This window comes from Nelumbo lutea, chromosome 8 (assembly GCF_056320005.1).
Source record: "Nelumbo lutea isolate HS-2025 chromosome 8, American lotus-T2T, whole genome shotgun sequence".
Classification (NCBI taxonomy): domain Eukaryota; kingdom Viridiplantae; phylum Streptophyta; class Magnoliopsida; order Proteales; family Nelumbonaceae; genus Nelumbo; species Nelumbo lutea.
This window is the reverse complement of record NC_142691.1, coordinates 35,782,501-35,806,116: the sequence shown is the minus strand read 5'-3', so window position 1 is coordinate 35,806,116 and position 23,616 is coordinate 35,782,501. Positions and strand designations below refer to the sequence as shown.

The window sequence follows — 23,616 nt, the reverse complement described above, 5'->3', positions numbered from 1 at the left end:
TGATTTCTCTCTTCTATTCTGTTATACTTATTCTTCTTTATACACCATTTACTCTCTAGTAGGTCTTCTCTCCTCCCATCCTACATAACCCCCTTTGGTGCTTATACAAATCAATTTATTGTGATTGAGTTGTATAAAAGAAGAAAATGAAACAAAAGTTTGATCAACCAAAATAATTGGAAGAAAAAAGTTTGTTTTGAAGTTACATATAGGTAAGATACTTATCTATCCCATTCAACTGTGATCAATTGTCTCTATTTACTCTGTGATTTCTCTATTCTATTCTGTTATACTTATTCTTCTTTATACACCATTTACTCTCTAGTAGGACTTCTCTCCTACCATCCTACATAATCCACATGATTAATGAAATATCAATAACCTTCAAAACAAAACAAAAGACACACTGGTCTTTCTTTTTCTGGTTGTTTAAGTTGGAAATGTGATCACCTGAACATCCAAGAGAAATTTTTGCAAGTTGGCCAGACTGCAATAAGAAGGAGAAGATTTTCTGGAGCTGCATACTTTCTGCTTCTTGTTGGGAGGTGTGAAAAGAAAGGAAATAGAAGATTATTTTAAGGGAAGTTGAAGAGCAAGGATAAAATGTGTGCAGGGATAATTTTAAAGCTGGGTGATTGGGTACTATGTCTTCAAGATTTTGCAGGGATCAGAAGAGAGGATTTTGGGGATAGCTTTTGGTGTACCCTTGAATTAGTTTTATTTTATATTTGGACCTATCAGGATTCAGGTGATATCTTATCACCAGCACCTTATTGTATTGGTCTTGATTTTAATGAAAAGTTTCTTATTTATTTACTTCTAAAATACAAGATATACTAGTGTGTGTGTGTGTGTGTGTGTGTGTGTGTGTGACAGAGAGAAAGAGAAAAAATTTTAACGAAAATTTTTTTATTTATTTACCTCCTAAAGTTGTCTAATTTCTTATGCCAGTAGCCATACAAAATGCAGCCACTTATTAACATCAGCATGTGGCTTCTCATGAGAAATATAGTGCTTACTTATAAGAGATGAATACAATTTTATCCTTTTCTATCACCTACTAATGATCATGGGGTATTTCAAACACACCTGACCAGTATGGGCCCCACACCCCTGGAATGAAAACTTTGCTCCGAGATACAGCCATATGGCAACTGGATGTTCCACAAACTAATACCATTCGATGGCAGATAACTTCCTTATCATCTTCTGAAACATAGAGCACTTCATCAAAAGAGATATGGTACCTTCAGCATAGATTATTAATATTATGCTAAAATCATATAAAACCTTTAGCCTTCGATTCTGGAACTAGCAAACTTTCCATCACCCCCACCCCACCAGCATGAGCATCTATCAATGAAGTCCCAACTGGTGTTCCATCTTTCAGTCCTAGCTCCTGAAATTTTCAATCTCTTGTAAGGAAAAATGAAAGACACTGCACAAAATTGTATCAATAGTCCCAAGCAAAATCACCCTGAGAAGCCCACAGAAAGGAGTGCACGTCTTTCTTTTGACTAAAATAGTTGTGTTTGCTGTGTTAATGGACCTCAAGGGAGCGCCAGTTGAAATCAATGTGAATTCTTCACTACTAAGTTTCTTGCCTTCGCAGCAGCTGGAGTCAGACCAGAACCCAAAGGATGGCCAGGAAATGCAACACTTCGTCCTGTTGACATTAATTATGGCAAAATTATTAACTTAAACCAAAAAGAGGAAACATTGCTAATGGTAAAAGGCAGCATTGAGAGTATTAAATTGTTACTGTACTGGAAATGAACTGTACAAATTCAGGGTTTGCTTACTTGTTTAGCACAATCGTAAATGAACCAAAAAAAAAAGGTTTTCCAAATAGCATGACGAAGAGGGAAGAAATATTTGTGGATAAATATAAATGCATTCAAGCATGAACAGATATGCATACGAAGATGCATGTATAAAAGTGCACACACTCTCACAGAAATTTTCAGGCTTTCTTTTAAGATTAAACACATACTTCATTAGCAAACATAGGATTGCGGCTGAAGGATGGGATTTTGGAACTTCAATTAGGGTTACAAGAGCTTCTCCTTGGAAATCCATTTGTGATATCCTTCCTTCTTTCCTACCTCATATCAGATATAGTCCTGGGACTGGAACTTTGGTTAAATTTTGGGACAATGTTTAGGTGGGCAATCTACTGTCAAGGACACAATTCCCCTCTCTGTATGCCACCTCCAATCGTAGGTAGGAACCCATTTCTTTTTTGGTTCCTTCGAATTCAAGTAATGGATTTCACTGGGATTTGAGTTTCAAAAGGGGTCTACATGAGTGTGAAATAACAAGTGTCATGAGCTTTCTTCAAAATCTTGATGGTGTGTGACTTGATACTGTTAAAAGGGATAGGAGGATATGGACTCTGTCATCCTCCGGTTCATTCTCTTGTGCTTCCTTTTCTCATCCCTAATTCAGTCGAGTGATAATCAGGGGTTGTCTTTTCCGGTCAAGGTGTGGAGTAAACCTATTCCACATAGGGTGGCTGGTTTTTGCAGCAAAGTGTTCTTAGAAAGAATTAATGAATTAATGCTTGTGAATCGGTGCAAAGAAAAATACCTAATTGGTGTCTTTCACCTCATTGGTGTTCTCTTTGTAAGGTCAATGGTGAGAATTTCTTTCACTTATTAATATCCTTGCCTTTTTCCTCTCCAATTTGGGAATGGTTTCTTTCTTTGTTTGGGTGCAGGTAGAACCCTCCATCAAATGTACAAAAATCTGCTCGTCTCTACCATTGTTAGGTGGCCAAAGAACAAGGGAAGAATCTTATAGAAGTGTACATGAGCAGCAATTTACTGGACAATCTACAAAGAGAGGAATCAAAGAATTCTTCTACATAAAGAAAGAAGCAGGGGTGCTATTGTTGAAGTCATTACCACCAGAGTAGTCCAATGGTAGGAGGAGGAAGAACATTGTGGAGAGGCTGGAATGGAATGGAGAAGTGCTTACAAGGGAGGAAGAGATAGCAAGAGCATTTGTGGACCACTTTAAACCATTTATGACAGTCCTAGCAAGATGAGAGAGGACATTTCTGATTTTCAGTGGCGAACAAGGAGTAGAGAACTAATGGAGGAATTGGAAAGAAATTTTGAGGTCCAAGAAGTCAAAGATGTTGCTTTCTCAATGGAAAGAACTAAAGCCCCTGGTCCAGATGGGTTCACGATGGCCTTTTATCAAGATTGCTGGGAAATCATAGGTGGGGATTTAATGGAGGTGTTTCTAGAATTCTTTGAGAGAGGTAGGATTAACTCAGGTGCCAATGCTACTTTTATAGACCTGGTCCCCAAAAAGATGGATGCAAGACACCCAAAGGATTTTAGACCCATTAGTTTGACTGGCAGCATGTATAAGATCATCTCTAAGGTGTTAGCCTCAAGAATTAAAAAGGCACTTCCTTATCTGATATCTCCAAACCAGGGGGGCTTTGTGCCTGGGAGACAAATCACAGACCAAATCCTTATTGCCAATGAGTGCATTGACTACAAAAAGAGAAAAGGAGAGAAGGGGCTGATTTGCAAACTTAATTTGGAAAAGGCTTATGACTTGGTGGATTGGGATGTTTTATTGGAAGTTTTAAGAAACAGAGGTTTTGGAGAAAGGTGGTGTAGATGGGTAAAAGGTTGTGTGGCTTCGTGCCACTACTCTATTTTGGTGAATGGAGTAGCTAGGGATTTTTTCCCTACAAAGAGAGGTCTAAGACAAGGGGACCCTCTCTCTCCCTTCCTCTTTGCCTTAATAGTGGACGTATTGGGTGGTATGATCTCCAAAGCTGACTCCAGAAATCTCTTTAATGGGTGGAGAGTAGGGAGACAAGTAGTGGTTAATCATTTACAATTTGCAGATGATATAATTTTCTTTTGTAAGGGAGAGCCTGAGGATATGGTCAATCTGAAATTGTTGGTAGAAGGTTTTGAAAAGGTCTCTAATCTGAGAGTCCTCCGGTTGTTTCTCTTGTTCTTTCTTCAATGCTTCGGTGGACTCTTCCAATTTAGTTTACTCTTTTCCTATAAAAGAAGTGTGGAGTGCTCCTGTACCTCCAAAGGTGAGGGCTTTTTGTTGGGAAGTGGTTCTCCAAAAAATCAACACGTTGGACTTGCTTCAAAAAAAAAAAAGGCCAAATTTGTCCTTATCCCCTCATGTTTGTAGCCTTTGCTTGAAGAGTGGTGAGACGGTAAATCATCTACTAATCTCTTGTATTTTTGTTTCTGTTATTTGGGATTGGTTTTCCCTCTCTCTTTGGGTACAAGTGGGTTCCTCCTACAAGCATGGTGGATCTTTTTGAATCTAACTTTTACAATCAGTCAAAGAAAAGAAGAAGGATAATGTGGAGAGCAATGAGGGCAGCAGTGGTTTGGGCAATGTGGGAGGAGAGAAATACCATAATCTTTCAAGGGAAAGAAAAATCAGCACATGAAGTCATAGAAGGGATCACCATCAAGGTCATATGTTGGCTGAATTCACTAGACCAGTTCAATGACTTCTCTGCATATGACTTAATTAGAGGGTGGAGTACAGTAGCAGCTTCTTCCTACCCCTCTTTAGCTATTCAAGAGGATTGGCCGCCCCCGTTATCTGTGGCTGTTAAGCTAAAATTTGGTGGCAGTTCTGTAGGTAACCCAGGCCCCTCTAGAATTGGGGGTGTCTTTAGAGATAGGGGAGGAAAAGTCCTGGCCCTTTATTTTGACCCGATAGGATTGGGGAACTCTCTTAGAGCAAAAGTTCTAGCACTCCTACAGGGACTCAAACTGGCTAAACAGCTGGGTTTTCAGTAGTTGGAAGTGGAGGGAGATTCGAAACTGGTAGTAGGTTGGATGCAAACAAACAGCTTAGGTGCCTAGTCCCTTAGACAACCTGCAAGGGAGATTATGCAACTAACGAGGGAGCTTGAAGTCAGATTTAAATGGACTAGGAGATCAGCCAATGCAATGGCCGATACTTTAGCAAAGCAAGGAGTTAGTAGGCAGAACCTTTTTTGGGCCTGTTTGTAATTTGCTGAGGGATCACCTTGCTTTTGAAGGTGACAGATTGTACCAAGTTTCCTGAAAATTAATGATAGTTACTAGTTCTTCCTTTACAGAGGCTATTAGGCCTCTTTGGTCCTCACCTCCTCAGGGCTTCATCTAGCTCAATTTTGATGGCAGCAACAAAGGTAATCCGGGTCCATCAGGTATTGGAGGAGTCCTTGGGGGTCATGAAGGAAACGTCATTGCAATCTATTCAGGTCCAGTTAGAATAGGTGACTCATTGAGAGCTGAAATTATGGCTGTTACAAAAGGCATCCAGAAGGCCAGAGGGCTGAATATCAGAAAGTTGTCCGTTGAGAGTGATTCAAAGCTTGTGATTAAGTGGCTTCAAGGGGAGGAGGAGGACGGATGGTGGCTCTATATCTTTAAGAAGAGAAAAATCATGAGATTGCTACAGGGGGTGGAGGTGGACTTCGAATGGGTGACAAGGGATGCCAATGCCCTTGCTGACACACTTGCTAAACAAGGGGTGGGAAGGGATAATTTGTTTTGGGATACGTTATAATAGAAAATTCTGCTGGGGAGGGCTAAGAGAGTTTACCTCTCCCCCCTTCTGTTTTTGTACCCATTGTAATTCTTCTTAATTAATGAAAGATTCTGTTATTGATCAAAAAAAAGTATTAAACACGTACTTTGTTTCTATTGGTAGGTTATACTGAAATTCATTATTAACAAGGCAATTTCTTTTGTAAATTAAACTGAGTTTATTATTGATAAAGGAGAAAACCATGCAAACCTCATGCAAAGGCGAGAACAGTATCCTAATTTAGAATTCCAAGGCACAGAAACATAACCCTGTGAACTAAAACCGACCACTGGAATCAAGATAGACAATCAAAACAATGCAAGTAGGGGTACATATGGTTCAGGCAATGATCAGGCCTGGCTTTCCCATTAACAAGCATACCCAGCTCATCAATAGAAACATTAATATGCTCTTATTTATTTTTTTGATTGATAACTTCAGTAGTTCATTAATAAGAAAGAAAATATAGGAGTACAAAGATTGTAATTATTACAGTCAATGAGAGATAAAACCTCTTTTGTCTTCCCACACCAGGTCCTCTGGTTTGCAATTGTGCTTAGAAAGTAGTCTCTCTCTCCTCACCCCTCCATTTTTTGGTTATATCATTGTTGAAGGCATATTTTTTTAATCCAAATAATATTTAATAATTTAATAACCCAAATAAGTGGGTTAGCTAGTCTGCTAGCCAAATTATCAAAACTATAATCAAGTATCCCGTATGGGAGTTCCCTCTCTTTAAGTGGGAGGGACAGGTGTCCTTCACCTAGGAGGAGGTAGTTACATAACTACCCCACTCCCTATTTAAGCTCCTTAAGGGGAAGCTAGAGGGGAGGGGAACGGAGACACTCTTCGGGGAAAATTATCTCAAGAGATCCTTAAGAAAAGCAAAGATAAAGAGAGAAGAAAAGAGAAATGCTCAAGGGAAGGTAGGGAATAATGTAATTATTATCTGAATTTTTAAATCTAATTTGAATAGGAAAATTTGTTTTTTTTTAATTAGGTCGGGCTTCGGGCTTTTTATCAGGGCCAGGCTCGGGCTTGAGCCTAGTATATTTTCATTAGTGACAAGTGAAAGCCCGGCCCGAGCCCAGCCCAGCCTGGCCCATGAACAGGTCTAGTAATACCCTTAAACTGGACACTTAATGAGACTCGGGTTAGTTTAGAATGTTCAAAGCCGTTGGATAAGTCTGGGGAGATTTATCCTGCTAAGGCTGACACTGGTGTGCCGCCAAGTGTTGGGGTGGCCTGTCTTAGCTGCCAGGGTGAGACCCGAAGTACATGCAGTGTAGTTTTACTTGAAACACTGAACCGGACTAGATTTCCAGTATTGCCCTGGACCTTAGCGATTAGTGGGCAAAACTGAAAAGTTAACCTGACCCCTAGACTTGATTATGATACTGCACTAGGTGTCGAATTGGGCTGTCTTTGATATGCCAATCAGTGAGATCCTTAGCGGGGGTCAAAACCCGGGCATGTTGGGACAATCCGAGAATTCATCTAAGTGGGTGATCATAGTGACAGGATCAGCCCCTTTGTCGGACAAAGGTAATGATCGGGGATGCACTCTCTCTAATGGAAACCAAGACTGCCGGTAGCCGATTTCAATCGTTGAAAATTGTTTTGCAAAATATATTTTATATACGGATATAAATATATATATTATGGTTTCAAAATATTTGCAAAAGGGTTTTAATTCCCAGGATCCATGTGAGTAGAGAGTGCAGCACTGTTCCTTGCAACCAAAGGAGAGGTCCTCTCTTGTCGGGCAGTGCATGATCATTATAGGCTGAGAGGTTAAGTGTAAGGCCATTAAGGGTTATACCTGATGGGCTAATCTTGCATCTACCCACAGTCCCTGGGTGTTACAAGGTGGCTTGGCCCAAGGACCACTTAGTGTAAGTGTTTGGCCCATAGAGTCCATGTGATGGGCTCAAGGGGTTCACTGGGCCGAACCCTTGTGGCTGATGTGTAGATCAATGCTTGGTTCCCACGCCATACAAGGAAGCCCAATTGGGCAGTAGTTTGGAAGGCTAAGTGAGCACATATACTTATTGGGCCTAAAGCCCATTTCGAACTGGGCTGATTTGATCAGTTAAAGAAGGGGGTGGATCTGAGATTAGATTAACAGATAGGATAAGGTCTTATCCCTATCCACTCAGAGAGTCCAGATCCAAATAAAGATTTGAATCTGGAAACCTCCTAATAAGATCAGGAAGGGCTGATCTAATCTACAGATAAGATAAGGACTCATCCTTATCACTTAAAGGGGTTTTAGATCCAAATAAGATTTGGATCAGCAACTCCTAATAGGATTAAGAGTTGACCCCTTTAAGGTTATAAAAGGAGGAGGGGGCGGTAGCCTTTAAGAAGAACACATTCTCACCTACAGAGAAAAGATTGCAGAAGAGAGAAAACAGCTTCCAGTAAGACTACGTTGATTTCTCCCTGCCACCGCCACCATTGCCAGTACATCTCTACGACATTAGGAGTGATCAAGAACGGTTCTTGATACCAGTCCTTTGTGAAAGGGCTGATTGGAAGTTGTGCTCACGTGTCATCCAGCTGATTCTTGTGAAGGATCTGGTTCTTTGGAAGAACACTGCTGATTCTGCTCCATCCTACACTGCACCATCTTCAGTGGGAGCGGTCTTTGGTTCCTTCCTTGGGCGTGAACACCTCCATTGGGAGATATTGTTTCTCCGTATCAGGTATATCCCTCTCCTGCTTCTGGTTTCAGATCTGGTTCGATTTAGGGTTCAAGATTGATCCTTGAAAATGCAGATTTTCTAAAACAGGGAATGCGATTCCCAGATGAGGGGAGAGGAAATTTTTGAAACTTCGCCTAACCTACCTACAGGGTTCCGCCATCCATATGATGAATCTCTCATTCCTTCAACTTCATCAGGGATCTTTCTCTTACTGGCTCTATTTCCCTTCCTCATATAGCTTCCGACTTGCAGATTGCTAACATTTTCACGAAGCCTATGACAAGATCGAGACATCTATTTCTTGTGGGCAAACTGATGCTTATGTCCCAGCATCAGTTTGAGGGGGAGTGTAGAGATACTTTGTTAGGTTGAAGGTTTTTTTATGTATTGATGGTTTGGCTGATAAGTGTTCTTATTAGCCTGTATTTGAGTTTAAGTTGCTATGTACTAGGCATGTGTTAATAGGCCTAAGTTTGCTTAATGTTTTAAGTAGTTTGGGCATCCCATCACTAATCAGGGGCATTCCAGACATTTCCTGTAACATTGTACTGTACGCTAATATAAATAATAGTACTGTCGACTAGGTCTTGCAGTTCGACATTCACAGCATCTCTTGGTCTCCTCTTTTCTACTACTTCGACTACAGCATTTCAGCTTTCATGGTATCAGAGCATTGAGCACCTTCCTGGTTACAGCCAATGCCATCTCTTCTCTCTTGCTGTCTTTCTTTCTTTTTTTTATCTTGGTTGCTGCTGTGAAACCCTAGGGTTGCAGGAGAACAATACAAGGTTCGAACCTAGGGTTTCCCTTGGTTGTAGGGCGCAAGGGAAGTAAGACCTAGAAGTTGATGTCCTACTAGATTGATTCTAGTAGTTAGTGGTCATTTGGCTGCTAAGAGAGGTCTGTATAGGACAGACCTAGTTGAGGACTGATTTCAACAGTCCAAGTATTGGCAGTAAGGGGAGAAACACTCTACAGTTGCAGTAATCGAAGCCCAAGTGAAGTCTGCATAGTACAAGTGGTGGAGGCTCTCAGTTTCAGGTCAGTTACTAGCTCACAGAACATCTTATTTGCTGTTGTAACTGAACTACTTCAGAACTGTGGCAGTCACAGCAAATCTGAAACAGTGTTGCAAGGTGTCAGAACCTTCTTCAATACTGCAACTAGTATCTTTTCAGCATTGTGATCGCTTCGGCTAGTCTTAATCTATGTTACCTACACAGAGTCTACAGCTAAGATGTCTTCAATATCCGGAGAGGTCTCTTCTAGGGATAACAGACCTGGTGGGAGGTCTTTAAATCTGGAAAACCCTAATCTGCACAGCTTGTAGATTACAAGTGTGTTGCTAGATGAATACAACTTCAGGGAGTGGCCCGTTTTTGCAATGCTTTTGGTTACTTCCCGTGATCTCACGGGCTACTTAGATGGGAATAAAGAACCTGAAGTTGGCAGTGCGGAGTATGCAGTGTGGCGCAAGGAGAATGCCACAGTTATGTCATGGTTGCTTGCCTCTATGACTCCACGAGTTGCCAAGACTGTTCATCACTTTCCCACAGCAGCCAAGATTTGGAAAAAAGTGTCTAAAACCTATGGACAGAAGAAAAATAATGCTAGAATCTACAGATTGAACCAAGACATTGCTGCCTTAAGGCAAGGGGATATGACAGTTGCAACATATTTTGCAACTCTGGAAGGACTTTGGAAAGAACTTGACCATCACTTGATATTGGACTGGGAAAATGCCGGGGACAAGGAGAGACATGATAAGCAGATTGAAGAGAGTAGAGCCTTTAAGTTCTTGGCTGGCCTGGACCCAGTGTATGAGAGAATAAGGTCACAAATTCTAGGAAGAGATGAATCGCCTGAGTGACACCATGTTTATTATCTGGTGAGGAATGAAGAAGTCAGGAGAAAGGAGATGCAGGTTGACTCTCAGATTCAACCAACTGAACAATTTGGAGAACATTTAGCCCTAATTTCTACTAAGGGAAACAGACATCCAGACAAGAAGCATCTTAAGTGCACTCATTGTGGTGGTGAGAGACATGTAAAAGAGAAGTGTTGGGTCCTATATCCTCATCTGAAGCCAGCTGCATTGAGAAAGGACAAGAAGCAACAGAAGGGTCATGCGGCAAGTGGGAATCTTGTCACTAGCAACACTGGTGACAACTCGCAGAGTATTCCAACAGTGTCTTCTTCTCCCATGGGGCAGGTTGTTGATTCCTCTGGAGTCGATGCCTTGGGCTTCACTGCTAGTGAGGTAGAGGTCCTTAGCCGGGCTTTAGCCCGTCTAAGGAGTAATTCTTTTGCTTCCACCTCTCTTGCCAGATCAGGTATAGTCTCTGCCTTTAGTGCAACTAGTTCTATTGACTCTACTTCTTGGGTTATTGATTCCGGTGCAACTGACCACATGACACATATGTCCTCCTTATTCTCTTCATATCATTTGTTGTCTGGTCAGGATAAGATGAGAGTTGATGACGGGTCTTTCTCCACCATCTCTGGAAAGGGGGTGGTTGACCTAAGCAAGGACCTCTCTCTTAAATCAGTTCTACATGTTCCCAGTCTTGCCTCAGATCTTGTCTATTTCAAAACATACCAAAAATTTGAACTTTAGTATATCCTTTTTTCCTACTCATTGTGTCTTTCAGGACAGATTGACGAGGAGAACGATTGGGATCGGTCATGAATATGGAGGCCTCTACTATTTTGATGCAGACATCGGTTCAGCCTTACAAGCATCTACTACTAGTAGTCCGGAGAGTGAGGAGTCAATAGCTAGGTTGCATCTGTAGCATGCTAGGTTAGGTCATTTATCTTTCTCTTCATTAGAAATGTTGTTTCCCGAATTGTTTAAGGGCATTTAAAATCAAAGCTTAGTCTGTGAAGTGTGTCAAATATCAAAACAATGTAGAACTGTTTATCCAATTTCCAATAATGAAATTCGAGCTCCTTTTGATTTGGTTCATTCTGATGTTTGGGGCCCTTCACCTATTGTTTCCATTGATGGCTTTCGTTACTTTATCAATTGTATTGCCCATTACTCCCGATGCACATGGATCTACATGTTAAAAGGACGAGATAAAGTGCCACGGATAACTATGGAATTTTTCAAAATGATTGAAACACAATTTGATAAGAAGATTAAACAATTCCGGTCAGATAATGCTGCTGAATATTTTGAAAAATCCTTGAACTTATTCATAGAAGATGCTGGCATGTTACATCAATCATCCTGTGCTAATACCTCTCAGCAAAATGAGGTTGCTGAGCGTAAGAATAGACATCTATTGGAGACAACTCGAGCCCTACTATTCCAACACAAGGTTCCAAAGCAATATTGGTCTCAAATTGTACTTACTGCATCATATCTGATAAATCAGATGCCATCTAAGGTGTTGGGTATGAAAACCCCTTTCTCTGTTCTGTGTCCCACTCTTCCAGACTTTCCTCTTCCTCCACGGGTCTTTGGCTATACATGTTTCATACATGTGAAGGATCCAAAGAATACCAAGCTGGATCCTAAGGCTACGAAAGGAATATTTTTTGGGTACTCTCCTACACAAAAGGGTTATAAGTGTTATGATCTTGTCTCCAAGAGAAAGTATGTCACCAGAGATGTGGTCTTTTTTGAGTCTCAACCCTATTTTCAGTCTTCTCAGAATCCTCTTCAGGGGGAGACTAGTGGGATGGAAGAGGATTCTCATTCTCCCTCCTTTTTTTTTAGATGCAATTTTCGACTACAGGATTCTCATTCTCTCCTTGCTGATCTTTGTGTTCACATCCCTATGCATATTCCTCTCTATGTTGACAACACTAGTGCTATCAAGATTGCATCTAATTCAGTGTTTCATGAGAGAACCAAACACATTGAGGTGGACTGTCACTTCATCAGGGATCTTTTTCTTACTGGCTCTATTTCCCTTCCTCATATAGCTTCCGACTTACGGATTGCCGACATTCTCACGAAGCCTATGACAAGATCGAGACATCTATTTCTTGTGGGCAAACCGATGCTTATGTCTCAGCATCAGTTTGAGGGGGAGTGTAGAGATACTTGATGTAATGTTGTTCTATGGTCCCTATTGTACCATAGCATTCTTTTTCTTTCTTATCTTTAAGCCCACCAAGGGCCTCTTTGTAATTATTCCTTTTTTATCTTTACCCCTTCAAGGGCCTCTTTGTAAATACTTATAACTAGTAAAATATATAGGCTTTTTGGGTGTGGGGGTCAGATATATTGTTTGACACCCCTGAAACTCTTGGTATCTCTCAACCTAGAAGATTAACAGGTGCAAGGTGCAGCCTCAACTGTTTAAAAGAAACACACACACACACACACAAATTACAATTGGTCCCAATACAACTGATCCCTAGTTACTCCCTGCTTGGCTAGATAGTCAGCAAATGCATTAGCCTCCCTTCCCACCCATTGGTGATTAGACCATTAATATGCAAACCAAGCCATAAATAATTATATGAAACTTTAGTTGTTTGCTTTTTTATTGTTTTTGTTGTTTATGGACTATGCCCATAATTTTTATATTTTTTTAGTTTGAGGTTACGCCTCTCCTCTCCAAGACCCAACCTTTGCCTTTAGCCTTTTAAAACCTTGGGTCCAACTTGCAAATTATACCTTTCTTTCAGGATCTTTTCATTTCCTCGACATATTCATTAGCAATCAAAATCAGATCAATAATTTGTCTACTCTACACAAAAGCCCCTCGATTCAAGGAAACAATGAGGGGGAGAACTATGACATTTATTGTTTTATTTAATTTTTATTAGAAATGTATAAACAATATATATTCATATAAACAAAACAATGTTAATAAATAACACATTCAAAGTATGTAAAAATAAACCAACTCAAAAAATATAATTCAAATAAAAAAACATATTAAGATTACTTTGATGACAGAAAGGAGAAACAAAAGCTAGACCAAGTAATGATGGTGGTTAAATGCCTATGGCACTACCATCAAAACAAAACTTCTGTTAATTACTATTATACTAACATTTCATAAATAAAAAGGTATTGAGTCACATAGTTCATGTATACCTATAGCATCATGGCCCATCAGACCAGACCCAGCAATCCATGCCTGGATGTGGACTAAAATGGAGCAGAATTCAGCCCAGGCAGACCTGGTCCATGTGCACCCCTAAATGCAAGTGACATTAAAGATTCCCAAACTAACCCGACTTGCAACACCACTGCAATTAAGTCCCTTGTGTGAGCGTCTCTTATGAAGAAATTAGTGGCACCAAGAGATGGACTTTAATGTGTCTCCTATATCACCCTATAAACAAACTATGAAGGCAGAAAAGTTGACACCTCTGAGAATCATCCTCAGCCTGAAGCAATCAAGAGGTAGGTGGATTAACTAAGGATTTCTTAACAGATCCGGATCTTCTATTAGCATGTCAGAAAAATCTTCCTGAAGCAAGGTTTCAAAAGGCTAATGGTGGAGGTGATGTGTAAGCCTCAAAGCATGTGCGTGCATGTGCATGTGTATGTATATTTATATGATTTTTTATCTTTATGTATATCTAAATAAAATACACAATATATATACATATATATGTAAATATTATAAGTTTTTACGTATGTTGTAACAGTTTATTTCTTTTTATAACCAGTTTACGTATTTTCTTCGTATTACATATCTATTCTTTTCAAAAGAATCCCATGCTTTTGAAATTTTATTTTGTAATTTGTTTATGTTTTACAATATAACCTTCTCTATCTAAAGTAAATTATCTATATATGCATACAAAATTTATTTGTAATATTTTTATGCACTTAAAGATATAAATTATGTGTTCCATAGCAATCTTTCATGTTTACTTACATATACATTTGTTTTAATAATAATCCTATGTTTTCGACATTTTACTTCTAAGCAAGGTTCAAAGTATCGATACGATACGAGTTTCGGCCATATAGTATCGGTACTTAGAAACGGCCGAAACATTTATTTATTTTTTTTCAAACTTTGGTTTTTTGGAAAGATTATAGGCTGCTTTTTATTATTAAAAAAAATGGGGGTCCGAAACACCTGCAAACAGGCGTTTCAGACCGTATCATTTGTAAAAGATACAACACGATACGCCCGATACGGGGCGTATCGTATCGATACTTTGAACCATGCTTCTGAGCTCGTTTCATGGTTATAGCTTCTTTTTTATAAGTCACCATTGATTTTATTAATTTTATAACCAAATATGTACAAACATACAAAACCTTCGAAAGTTCAAAGAAGTTATCATCTCTCCCTAAATTAAAACTTCAAAACTAAGCCCAAAAGAACTGATTCTTAGACACCCTTCTTTAGCTAATGCATCAGCAATGCAGTTAGATAACCATGAACAGAACACCCCCATAGTAAACATGTATCTTTATATGCAAAATTCATTATTATTGGCTTTCTTCTAGTATTTCGGATACAAAATAATAATAATAATAATCATTATCATCTAAGCTTTGTCCCAACTATATGGAGTTGGCTACACGAATCCTGTTTTGCCATTCCATTCTGTTCACACAAAAAGACAAATCAGGATCCATGACCATGAGAGTTGGGCAAAGGTTTCAGTGTCATCTGCCAACCTAACACAACCCTCCTTAGTTTATCCGCGCTTGGGACCAGTGGTGTAAGACAAGCTCACACTAGCGGAGTTCTAATATGAAACAATGAGAAATCAAAAAAAGTGGGCATGTCAATATGGATAAGAACCAAAAAATTATAGGTCTTATTTGTCGAGAAGCCACTGCCTAACTGGCACTTGCCTAGGCATTAAGCACTTAGGTAACAATGCAGTACCTTGTTTCCTAGTCTTGCCTTGCCACCTCAACTACTATGAACTGCACAACATGATATGTTGATGATAACAAACAAGGTTCATTATTTTAATTCTTAACGTGAAGTCACTTAGGGGTGACAGTTTTCCTCATCCTCACTACGTTTAAATGACTCTATTGGACATCCTTGAACAGGATGGGGAATAATTGGGATACCTTTCGAGTTCATGGACGGGGATGGGGAGTGAAATCCCTGCCCCAACCTGAATCCAACTGCAATATTTGAAAATAGTTCTGTATAGTTACAATAATACTACTACATACATACCCTAGGACTACCATACATGGATAAATAGTTTTCTTTCTTTTAAGTAATTTTTTTCCCAATCATATATGGGATCCTATGCCCTTCAAGCCCACAGCAATCTTTTAAAGAAAAACAAAGAATTCAGTTATTCAAATCCCCGATGGGGAACCCATCTCCAGTTGGGGATGGAGGTTCATATTTTCTCCCTAATGGGGATGGGGATTATGGTCCTACACCGAACCCACCCCATTACCATTCCTAAAGTCACTAAACCAAAAATATTGAGTAAGCAATTTAAATTCTTTGCTAATTTCCAGTTTTAGTTTTTTTTTCATTTTATTTTGAGGTTGGATGCTAATATGGATTCTATAGAAATATATAAATATATATAGAAAGAAACACAAAATAGCATACCTATCTTAGCATGATGCCCTTCTACAAGGTCACCCAAGCCAATCTCCTCCCAAAAGTCATCATCCCATCCACAAGCTTCCATATCTCGAGAACCTTTTTCATTGATAAGTTCCATGTGTGCATGACCAAGATACGTCCATTTGCAGACTGTGGTGCACAAACTCCTAGTATCGTCTCCTGTTGCTCTAGGAAAATGCAAAGAATCAAGATAGTTTTAGTAGAGTAAGAATGACTTAATATATATCACATAAAGATTTTTTTGTAAATAAATAAGAAAAGAACATTTATAACATAAAGAACTCACAAGCATCTAGCAGTTGTGCAATCAAATCAATATGAAAGGATATCATAAAAGTAGCTAGCATGGAATACCTGTATGACAACCAATCACTCAGGTCCATCCACCTAAATGCCATTGACCAAGATTCTTGCAAATTTTCTTTTAGCCACAAGAGCTGTGAAATTAGTTTTCCTTAGTACTTTATTTGGAAACAACATCAAATTCAAAATTCAAAAAGAAATTTCATTTGAAGAATAAGAAAGAAATGTTATAAATGTTAACTATAGAAGTGGAGAGAAGAGTAGAGAAAAACATATCACCCACTACAACTGAAATAGCATACCCATTATAAACAAAGTTTCCATGCTTGAAAACCTCCCAAATTCATCGAGATAGGGCCAACCCATCTAAAAGGATGCTAACACCCATACCTAGCCTTGCATTGGGAATTCATAAAGATCTAAGGCCTCCCAAGAATTCAACAACCCTCCTATTTCTTTTTTCTCACACCGTTCGCAGTCACTTGCAGCCTTCATTGGAAATATCAACGTACTTGTATGCTTTTTTTCATGGGGAGATACTCCCAATGCAAGGCTGCAAGGGACTGTGCGAACAGTGTGAGCATGGTCTTGTGAGGACCAAATCCGTTTTCCAAAAGACCACGTTCCACAAAACTGACCCTTTACCATTCATGGAGCAAGAAGAACAAGATAAGACAGATTCCAAAATAGAATAGAGGCAGAACCAAGGCATTAAAAATAGGAAGAGAAATGAATTCCCAAAGAACAAACTCAGGCAAAAGAGAAAAAGGAACTTCATCAATTTCTCAAAGGAATTGCACATAACTTTTTTTGATTGGTAACCGGTAAATCTTATTGATCATTATTGAAAGAATAAAGAATAAATAAGATATGCATAACATGGGCCCAGCACTCCATGATTTGGCCTTCCCCTTTTAATTTGCATTGTTACATGTCCCATCAGTAGGTTGTGCCCCTAAATAAGTTTTCCCAAGTAGCATCCTGTTTAGCCAATCCATCCACTAACAAGTTGGCTGATCTTGCAATCCAGTTATAACCAATATGTATCATGCTTGTTGGTTCCCTTATCTCCCTCATCATGTATCAATGCTTCCATGAGACTCTTCTCCTACTAAAAAGGCATTTCATTATCACCATAGAATCCTCTCCATTTCCAGATTCATGATATTCAGCACCACAGCCATTTCCAAACCCTTTTTAACAGCTAAGAGTTACATACAAGTTAAATTCCTGAAGACAATAGGGCCTGAAAATATGGAAATTATGATCAATTCCCCATCTTGAAATACTCCAATTCTAGATGGTCCTTGAGTTCCTAAGTTACATCCATCAAAGTTTAGTTTTTTTTTTTTTGTTTTTGAAGATAAATAAAGAATTATTAAAAGAAAATAAAAGCACGCGAAAGGTAATAAGCAATAACCCAAGAGAAGAGACTAAACCAAGAAAACCCAGAGAAAACTGACAAAAAAACCTTGGCAATACAAGGATCAACCCTACTATCACACCCTCCACATAAAACAAGAAAACAACAAAAAACATCACAAGAACTCTTAACCCCCAAAATAAAACCCACTCCTTTATCTCTTCTTCTCTGTTTTTTAAATGTGGTCTTCTTGTCTTCTTGTAATTGGTCTTTTGGATTTTTTAACTAACTTTTTAGGCCCTACCCCAAACAATCCTTCATTTATCATTGCAAAAACCTTAGAAACTGGAATCTGCTGTTTATTTCTTTGATTCTTTTGAGTTTTGAACCACCTAACTGTGCTCAAAGCTCCCACAACTTCCTTTGACTTGCCCGAGACAGTCTGATTCCTGTCTGAATCCACTGTGACCTCTACCTCTCCTTCCACCCCTTTAATGATTTTCCCACAACCTCCTTTGAAAGCTTCCATCTCTTAAATAATTGATTTATCAACATTACAATTGACCGCTGAAACATTTGTTCTCTCATTCTCCCCATTCCTTTCCTCCACTGATCTGAAAGCTTCCTTGGCAAACACCTCCCCACCTAACAAAAAAAACGGCCCAAAATTTCCCTGACCACCAATCCCCTCTTCACCGCTTTCTCAATGTCAATTGTCTTCTCAACTTTGTGTTTCATCAATCATTGGCTCGTCCTATATTTCTCCTATGGACCTGCTTTTAACCCCTCCTCTCTGCCTCCCTCAAGGGGAAAAGTTCTATACTTTTTCCTCCTATACTTTCTAACCTCATCCCAAACCTCATCCCCTTGACCCTCGCTTCCACCTCCCTCAGTCCCAATATCTTGCTCCCCTCCTTTCTCTTTTTCTAATCCCATAACACCTTCCCCTCCTTTCTCTTTTTCTAATCCCATAACACCTCCCCCTCCTCTGTTCCCCACCCACTCTTCCCCATCTCTTGCTTTCCTCTGCCCTTAACCCCCAAACACCTCTTCTCCCTGACTGCCCTCCCCAACTCCCTCAAATCTAGTTTCCTTCCTTCCCAATGTAGTTAGGAATGTCTCCCCAGCATTTTTTTAATCAATACCATTCATTAAGAAGAAAATTAGTACACTTGAAGAAAAAGAAGGGGGAAGGGATAAACTCTCTTAGCCACCCTTCATTTGAAAGAAAAAATTACAATAGAACACAAAATAAGCTATTCCTTCTCACCCCTGTTTAGATTAGCAAAGGTAGAATTTATTAAATATATAATTAAAATGGGTGTCACATTGCTGTGGGTAGATTACCCACTTTCAACTGACTACCCCTATATGAATTGAACTTTAATCCCAGACCAAACATTACAATTTAGCCCAAAATATCTGCTGCCTATTTGCCCCTTGTTTAGCTAAAGCATCTACCAAGCCATTTGCCAACCTTCTCACTCAAGTAAAAGTAGCATTGAATTCCCTTATTGTGCATCTAAATTCCTGGATCTTGTGCCTGTAAATCCAGGGCATTTGATTGTGAACTTTTGTCCATGAAATAGCCACCTGGGAGTCCCCTTCTGCTGTCAGTGAATCTCCTTGCTTGACGGTACATGAATATAGTGCTAGTAAATTACCTTCTGAATCTCAAAAGACACACCCTAATCCAGGCCTTCCTTGGCTTCCCAAAAAACTTGCATCAAAGTTTAGTTTCACAACAATGATTGTTGGTAGGCTCCATTCCATAATCACTCTCTCCTCCTGGGTCGAATTTGCTACTTCCTTCCGTGATCTCAAAATATCATTAAAGGAGAAATCACAGAAAGTGTCCAAGGCTTTTACCCAGTTTGCAACTTTTATCTTTATAGTATCTATGATCTTCAATTCCAACATGCTCCTCATTCAAAGTTCTCCCATTGCTTTCTTCCCAAACAATCCAAATAAGTGCTGCTCACACTGATTTCCACAAAACCCTTCCTCTCTTCTTTGGCTGTCTCAGAAAGATTGGATCAAAGAGACTCACCATGTCTTGGGGAGGAGTCCATCTACATCCAAAAAAGAGGACAAAAATGCTACCAAACACAACGCACAAAAGTATAGTGAATAAACAAATGGGAAATACCTTCACCACTAGCTTTGCAAAGGCAACAAAAATTAGGGGAAAAGAATTTATTTGGACCTCGTTTCTCAGAAAGTCAGGTATTTATCTTTCCAAGAAAGATCCCCCAATAAAGGGCCTGAATTTTTTATGGAATAGCCTTGCTCCAAGTTTTTTTCACTAGGAGGTTTAAACCCAAAGTGGTAGGCTACAAACCCTTGAGTCCTCTGTTCTTTGGTCCAAGAAAATTGAATCTAGCTTGACCAAGAGAAGTATGAGAGTTTCAGATTCCATCTCCCTTAGACCCCTTCTGAAACCAAAATCCTAGTTTAACCCAGAGTTGCTGAAGGTCACAAATTTGGAAATAGGTACAGAATTATAATTTGACAAATCAAAGTGTAGGGAATTGGATCTTTAGAGGTTGTTCTCCTAACCATAGGCCTTCCCAAAATGATACTTTATTCCCACATCCCACATCAAAACAAATATCACTAAGGAAGGATAAACCCCATGAATTGCTTTCCAAGGATATGTTGATGATGCATTAGGGGCTACTTTTGCATCCCAGTCGTTGTCCAACTGCCCATGTATACTTTTGATCTCCACTACTTGCAAATCGCCAATATAAACTTCTTACAGGACTCCATCAGACAGCCTCGATCTTTTCAAAGACATGCTTCAATCACAAATTGAAAGTGTAGAGAACACTGATGTGGGCCCCACAGCTATGGTCCCACTGTGTTCGTAGGGTAGAATGTGTTCTAGTCATCCTAGGGTTAGCTGGTGGTCAGTTGGTTATTTCAGTTTTATTTTGTTCTATTTGTTATGTAAATACTAAGGGTAGATCTGTCCTTTCCATGTAATGAGCATAACCTATAAATACTAAATAAAAGTGGCAGCGGCAGAACATTAAGATCCTATCCCTCCTTTCAACCCTTGTGTTCTCCTGCTCTCTTTTTCCTCTCTTCTCTATACTTTTTCTTCTATTTTTGAACCTGAAATCTATTAGGGTTCAAGGCTGATAGCAGTCTTGAACGTCTACTTGGTATCAGAGCTAGGGTTTCTCATGTGAGTCTAGTCCAGCCGACCACATGAGAACCATCTAGGGCTGGAAGCTGAGAAAGTAGAGTTCATTGACTGATTCTTGGAGACCGCCAGAGGGTTTAGCAGTTGTTGAAGACTTGCCACGGTTGCAGAGTGTTGGTGATCAGGAAGAATCAGAGAAGGCTAGGGTTCGGGTAACCTTAGAAGGCAGCGAACAGCATTCTCTTGTAAGCTTTTTATTTTCTGAGAGGTACTATCAGAGAAGATAGGTTGGACCTATTTAGAAAGGGCGGCCGAACCACTCTAGGGTTTTCTTCCTTCTATTCTCTAGGGTTTTGTCTTAACCCTGCGGCAAACCCTAATGTTGGGCCGAGCCTTGTGATCTACCTGTGAAGCTCTTCTTAAGTTTTCTCCTCAACATTGATCAGTTTTAGACTTTCATATTAACCCTACTACAAGTCTTATCTATACGGTACTGCCTAGAATGTGCAGCTGAGAATTTTCTTTTAAGGACTGATTAAAACCCTAATTCTCCTTCAGCATATCAGATTATTCTCTAAGCTGTTTTCAAATTTTTTTGGGGGTTTCGAACTCTTCTAAGGGGTGAAAACTGTACGGACTATTGCTGTTGTATTTGCTAATTGGTTTCAGATCAGACTTATACCTATTTCATGCACATATACCATGAATACAGATTGGCTCTATACTGATTTTTTATTGTGATTGATAGTCCAAGTGTTGTTCTTTGACTTTAGTAACCCTCATTTTTGAGACTATTGGTTCTTGACCGAAATGGAGTTTAAGAATTAGGCAGAAGGCAGTTTTGGGAACAACAGTTATGGTGGTGTTTCTAAGACAGGTTTTCAGATTACAACCGTAAGATTTGATGGATCAAACTATTTGGAATGGGCCCAATCAACCATGATGGCTATTGGGGGAAGGGGTAAAGTAGGGTATCTCTTGGGAGATGTGAAAGAACCCTCCAAGGGAGACCCCATGTATACCAAGTGGGTCCAAAAAAACTACTTGGTTATGACATGGCTGTGTAATTCTATGCAGCCTCATATCAGCCGAAATTACTTGTGGGCAAAGACAGCTAAGGAGATATGGGATGTTATGAAAGAAACTTACTCCCAACCCCTTAATGTTGCTAGAACATATGAATTGAAATGTGAATGAATACTCTTAAACAAGGAGAGAAACCAGTTTCGGTCTACTTCTCTACCTTAAAGTCCCTCTGGCATGAGATTGATCACTTAGAGACTCTTGAGTGGGAGAGTCCCAAAGATGCACAGACCCATAGAAAGCACATCGAGACAAACAGGGTGTTTGAGTTTCTAGCAGACCTGAATTCAGAGTATAATATTGTGCGGCAACAGATTTTGACCAGAGACAGTGTGACCCTCTCTCAGGCATACTCCTTGGTGCATAGTGAAAAGACCAGGAGGAAAGACAGAAAGAAAAAAGATAAAAGGGATGTGGTATATGAGCATTGTAAGAAACCCAAACACACAAAAGAAACATGTTGGAAGTTGCATCCTCATTTGGTCCCGGCAAAGTTGAGAAGCAAGAAGGGTAATGCTCATGTGGCCATGACTACTGATTCAGCATCCTTGTCTGGCACAAGAGGCACACCCTTAGAGACCTTAGCTACAGCTCGGGTTGCTCCAATACAATTGGAAAAGGAAGTTGGGAACACAGCTCAGTCACTGCAGTCACCATCAGCCCCTGCCACATCTGCTTTCGCACATTCAGGTACTCGAGCCTCAGCCTACCATGCCTCAGCTCCAGGTACTACTGAACCCTATTGGGTAATAGATTCGAGTGCATCCAACCATATGACTAGCTTGCCTTCATTGTTTACCACTTATCATTTATCTTCTGGTAGGGATAAAGTATCTATTGTTGATGGCTCTCTTGTCCCCATTTCTGGCAAGGGTGACATCAAACTGCCGGATACTATCTCCTTGTCTTCTGTCTTGCATGTTCCTAAACTTGATACTAACCTTCTTTCAGTTAGCAATATTACCAAACATATGAACTGCTCAGTAACTTTCTTCCCTGACCGATATATTTTTCAGAACCTGGAGACGAAGAAGGTGATTGGGACTGGCCGTGAGACGAATGGGATCTATCTGCTCGGGGAGAGTTCTCGTTGGGAAGAGTCAGTGAATAAGAAGTCACTTGTTTCTCAGATTGTGAGTCCGGTCATTTGTCTTTTCGATCCTTAAAGAGTCTGTTTCCTACTTTGTTTGAGTCTGTTGAGTTGTCCTACTTGAAATGTGAAAGTTGTGAGTCTGCTAAACATTGTAGAAACCCTTATTCATTGAGTAATAAAAGGAGTAATAGTTCTTTTGATATTGTGCATACTAATGTTTCGGGGCCATATCACATCCCTTCTATGGGTGGGTACAGATATTTTTTGTTATTTGTTGATGACCATACTCGGTTTTCTTAAGTTTATCTTATGCATTCACAAGATGAGGTTCCCGCCCTGACCCAAAACTTCCACCAAATGGTCCTAACCTAGTTTGATGCCAAGATCAAAGTTCTTAGATCTGATAATGCAAAGGAATACTTTGCTAAGCCATTGGCATCTTACCTCCTTAATCATGAGGTTATCCACCAAAGCACTTGCCCTCATACACCTCAGCAGAATGGGGTTGCGGAAAGGAAGAATAGGCACATCTTGGAGGTGGCTAAAAGTATTATGTTTACCTCCAATGTCCCTATTTGCTTCTGGGGTGATGCTATCCTCACGGCGGTATATCTTATTAATCGGGTTCCTTCCCAGATTCTTGATATGAAACCTCATTTTTCCCTTTTATACCCAAATGAGAAGTTGTTTACTGTTTCCCTTAAAACATTTGGTTGTACCTGTTTTGTTCAGCTTCTCGAACCCCATCACTCCAAGTTCGAACCAAAGGCCTCCAAATGCATCTTTCTTGG

At 39.7% G+C, this 23,616-nt stretch overlaps 1 protein-coding gene across 4 annotated transcripts in view; it reads right to left on the bottom strand.

The window, feature by feature from the left end:
• Positions 1-23,616, bottom strand: part of LOC148843812 (uncharacterized) — a 68,770-nt gene that overhangs the window by 31,087 nt on the left and 14,067 nt on the right. For 2 of the 4 annotated variants that reach the window (XM_088959774.1, XM_088959773.1), the window contains exons 5-9: positions 16,187-16,269; positions 15,815-15,999; positions 1,605-1,666; positions 1,291-1,399; positions 1,090-1,224 (exon numbers count right to left, since the gene is read on the bottom strand). In XM_088959774.1, coding sequence (XP_088815900.1) covers positions 1,090-1,224; positions 1,291-1,399; positions 1,605-1,666; positions 15,815-15,999; positions 16,187-16,269 — 574 coding nt within the window. The remainder of the gene's footprint in view (positions 1-1,089; positions 1,225-1,290; positions 1,400-1,604; positions 1,667-15,814; positions 16,000-16,186; positions 16,270-23,616) is intronic. The other 2 variants (XM_088959776.1, XM_088959775.1) reach the window with 2 other exon arrangements.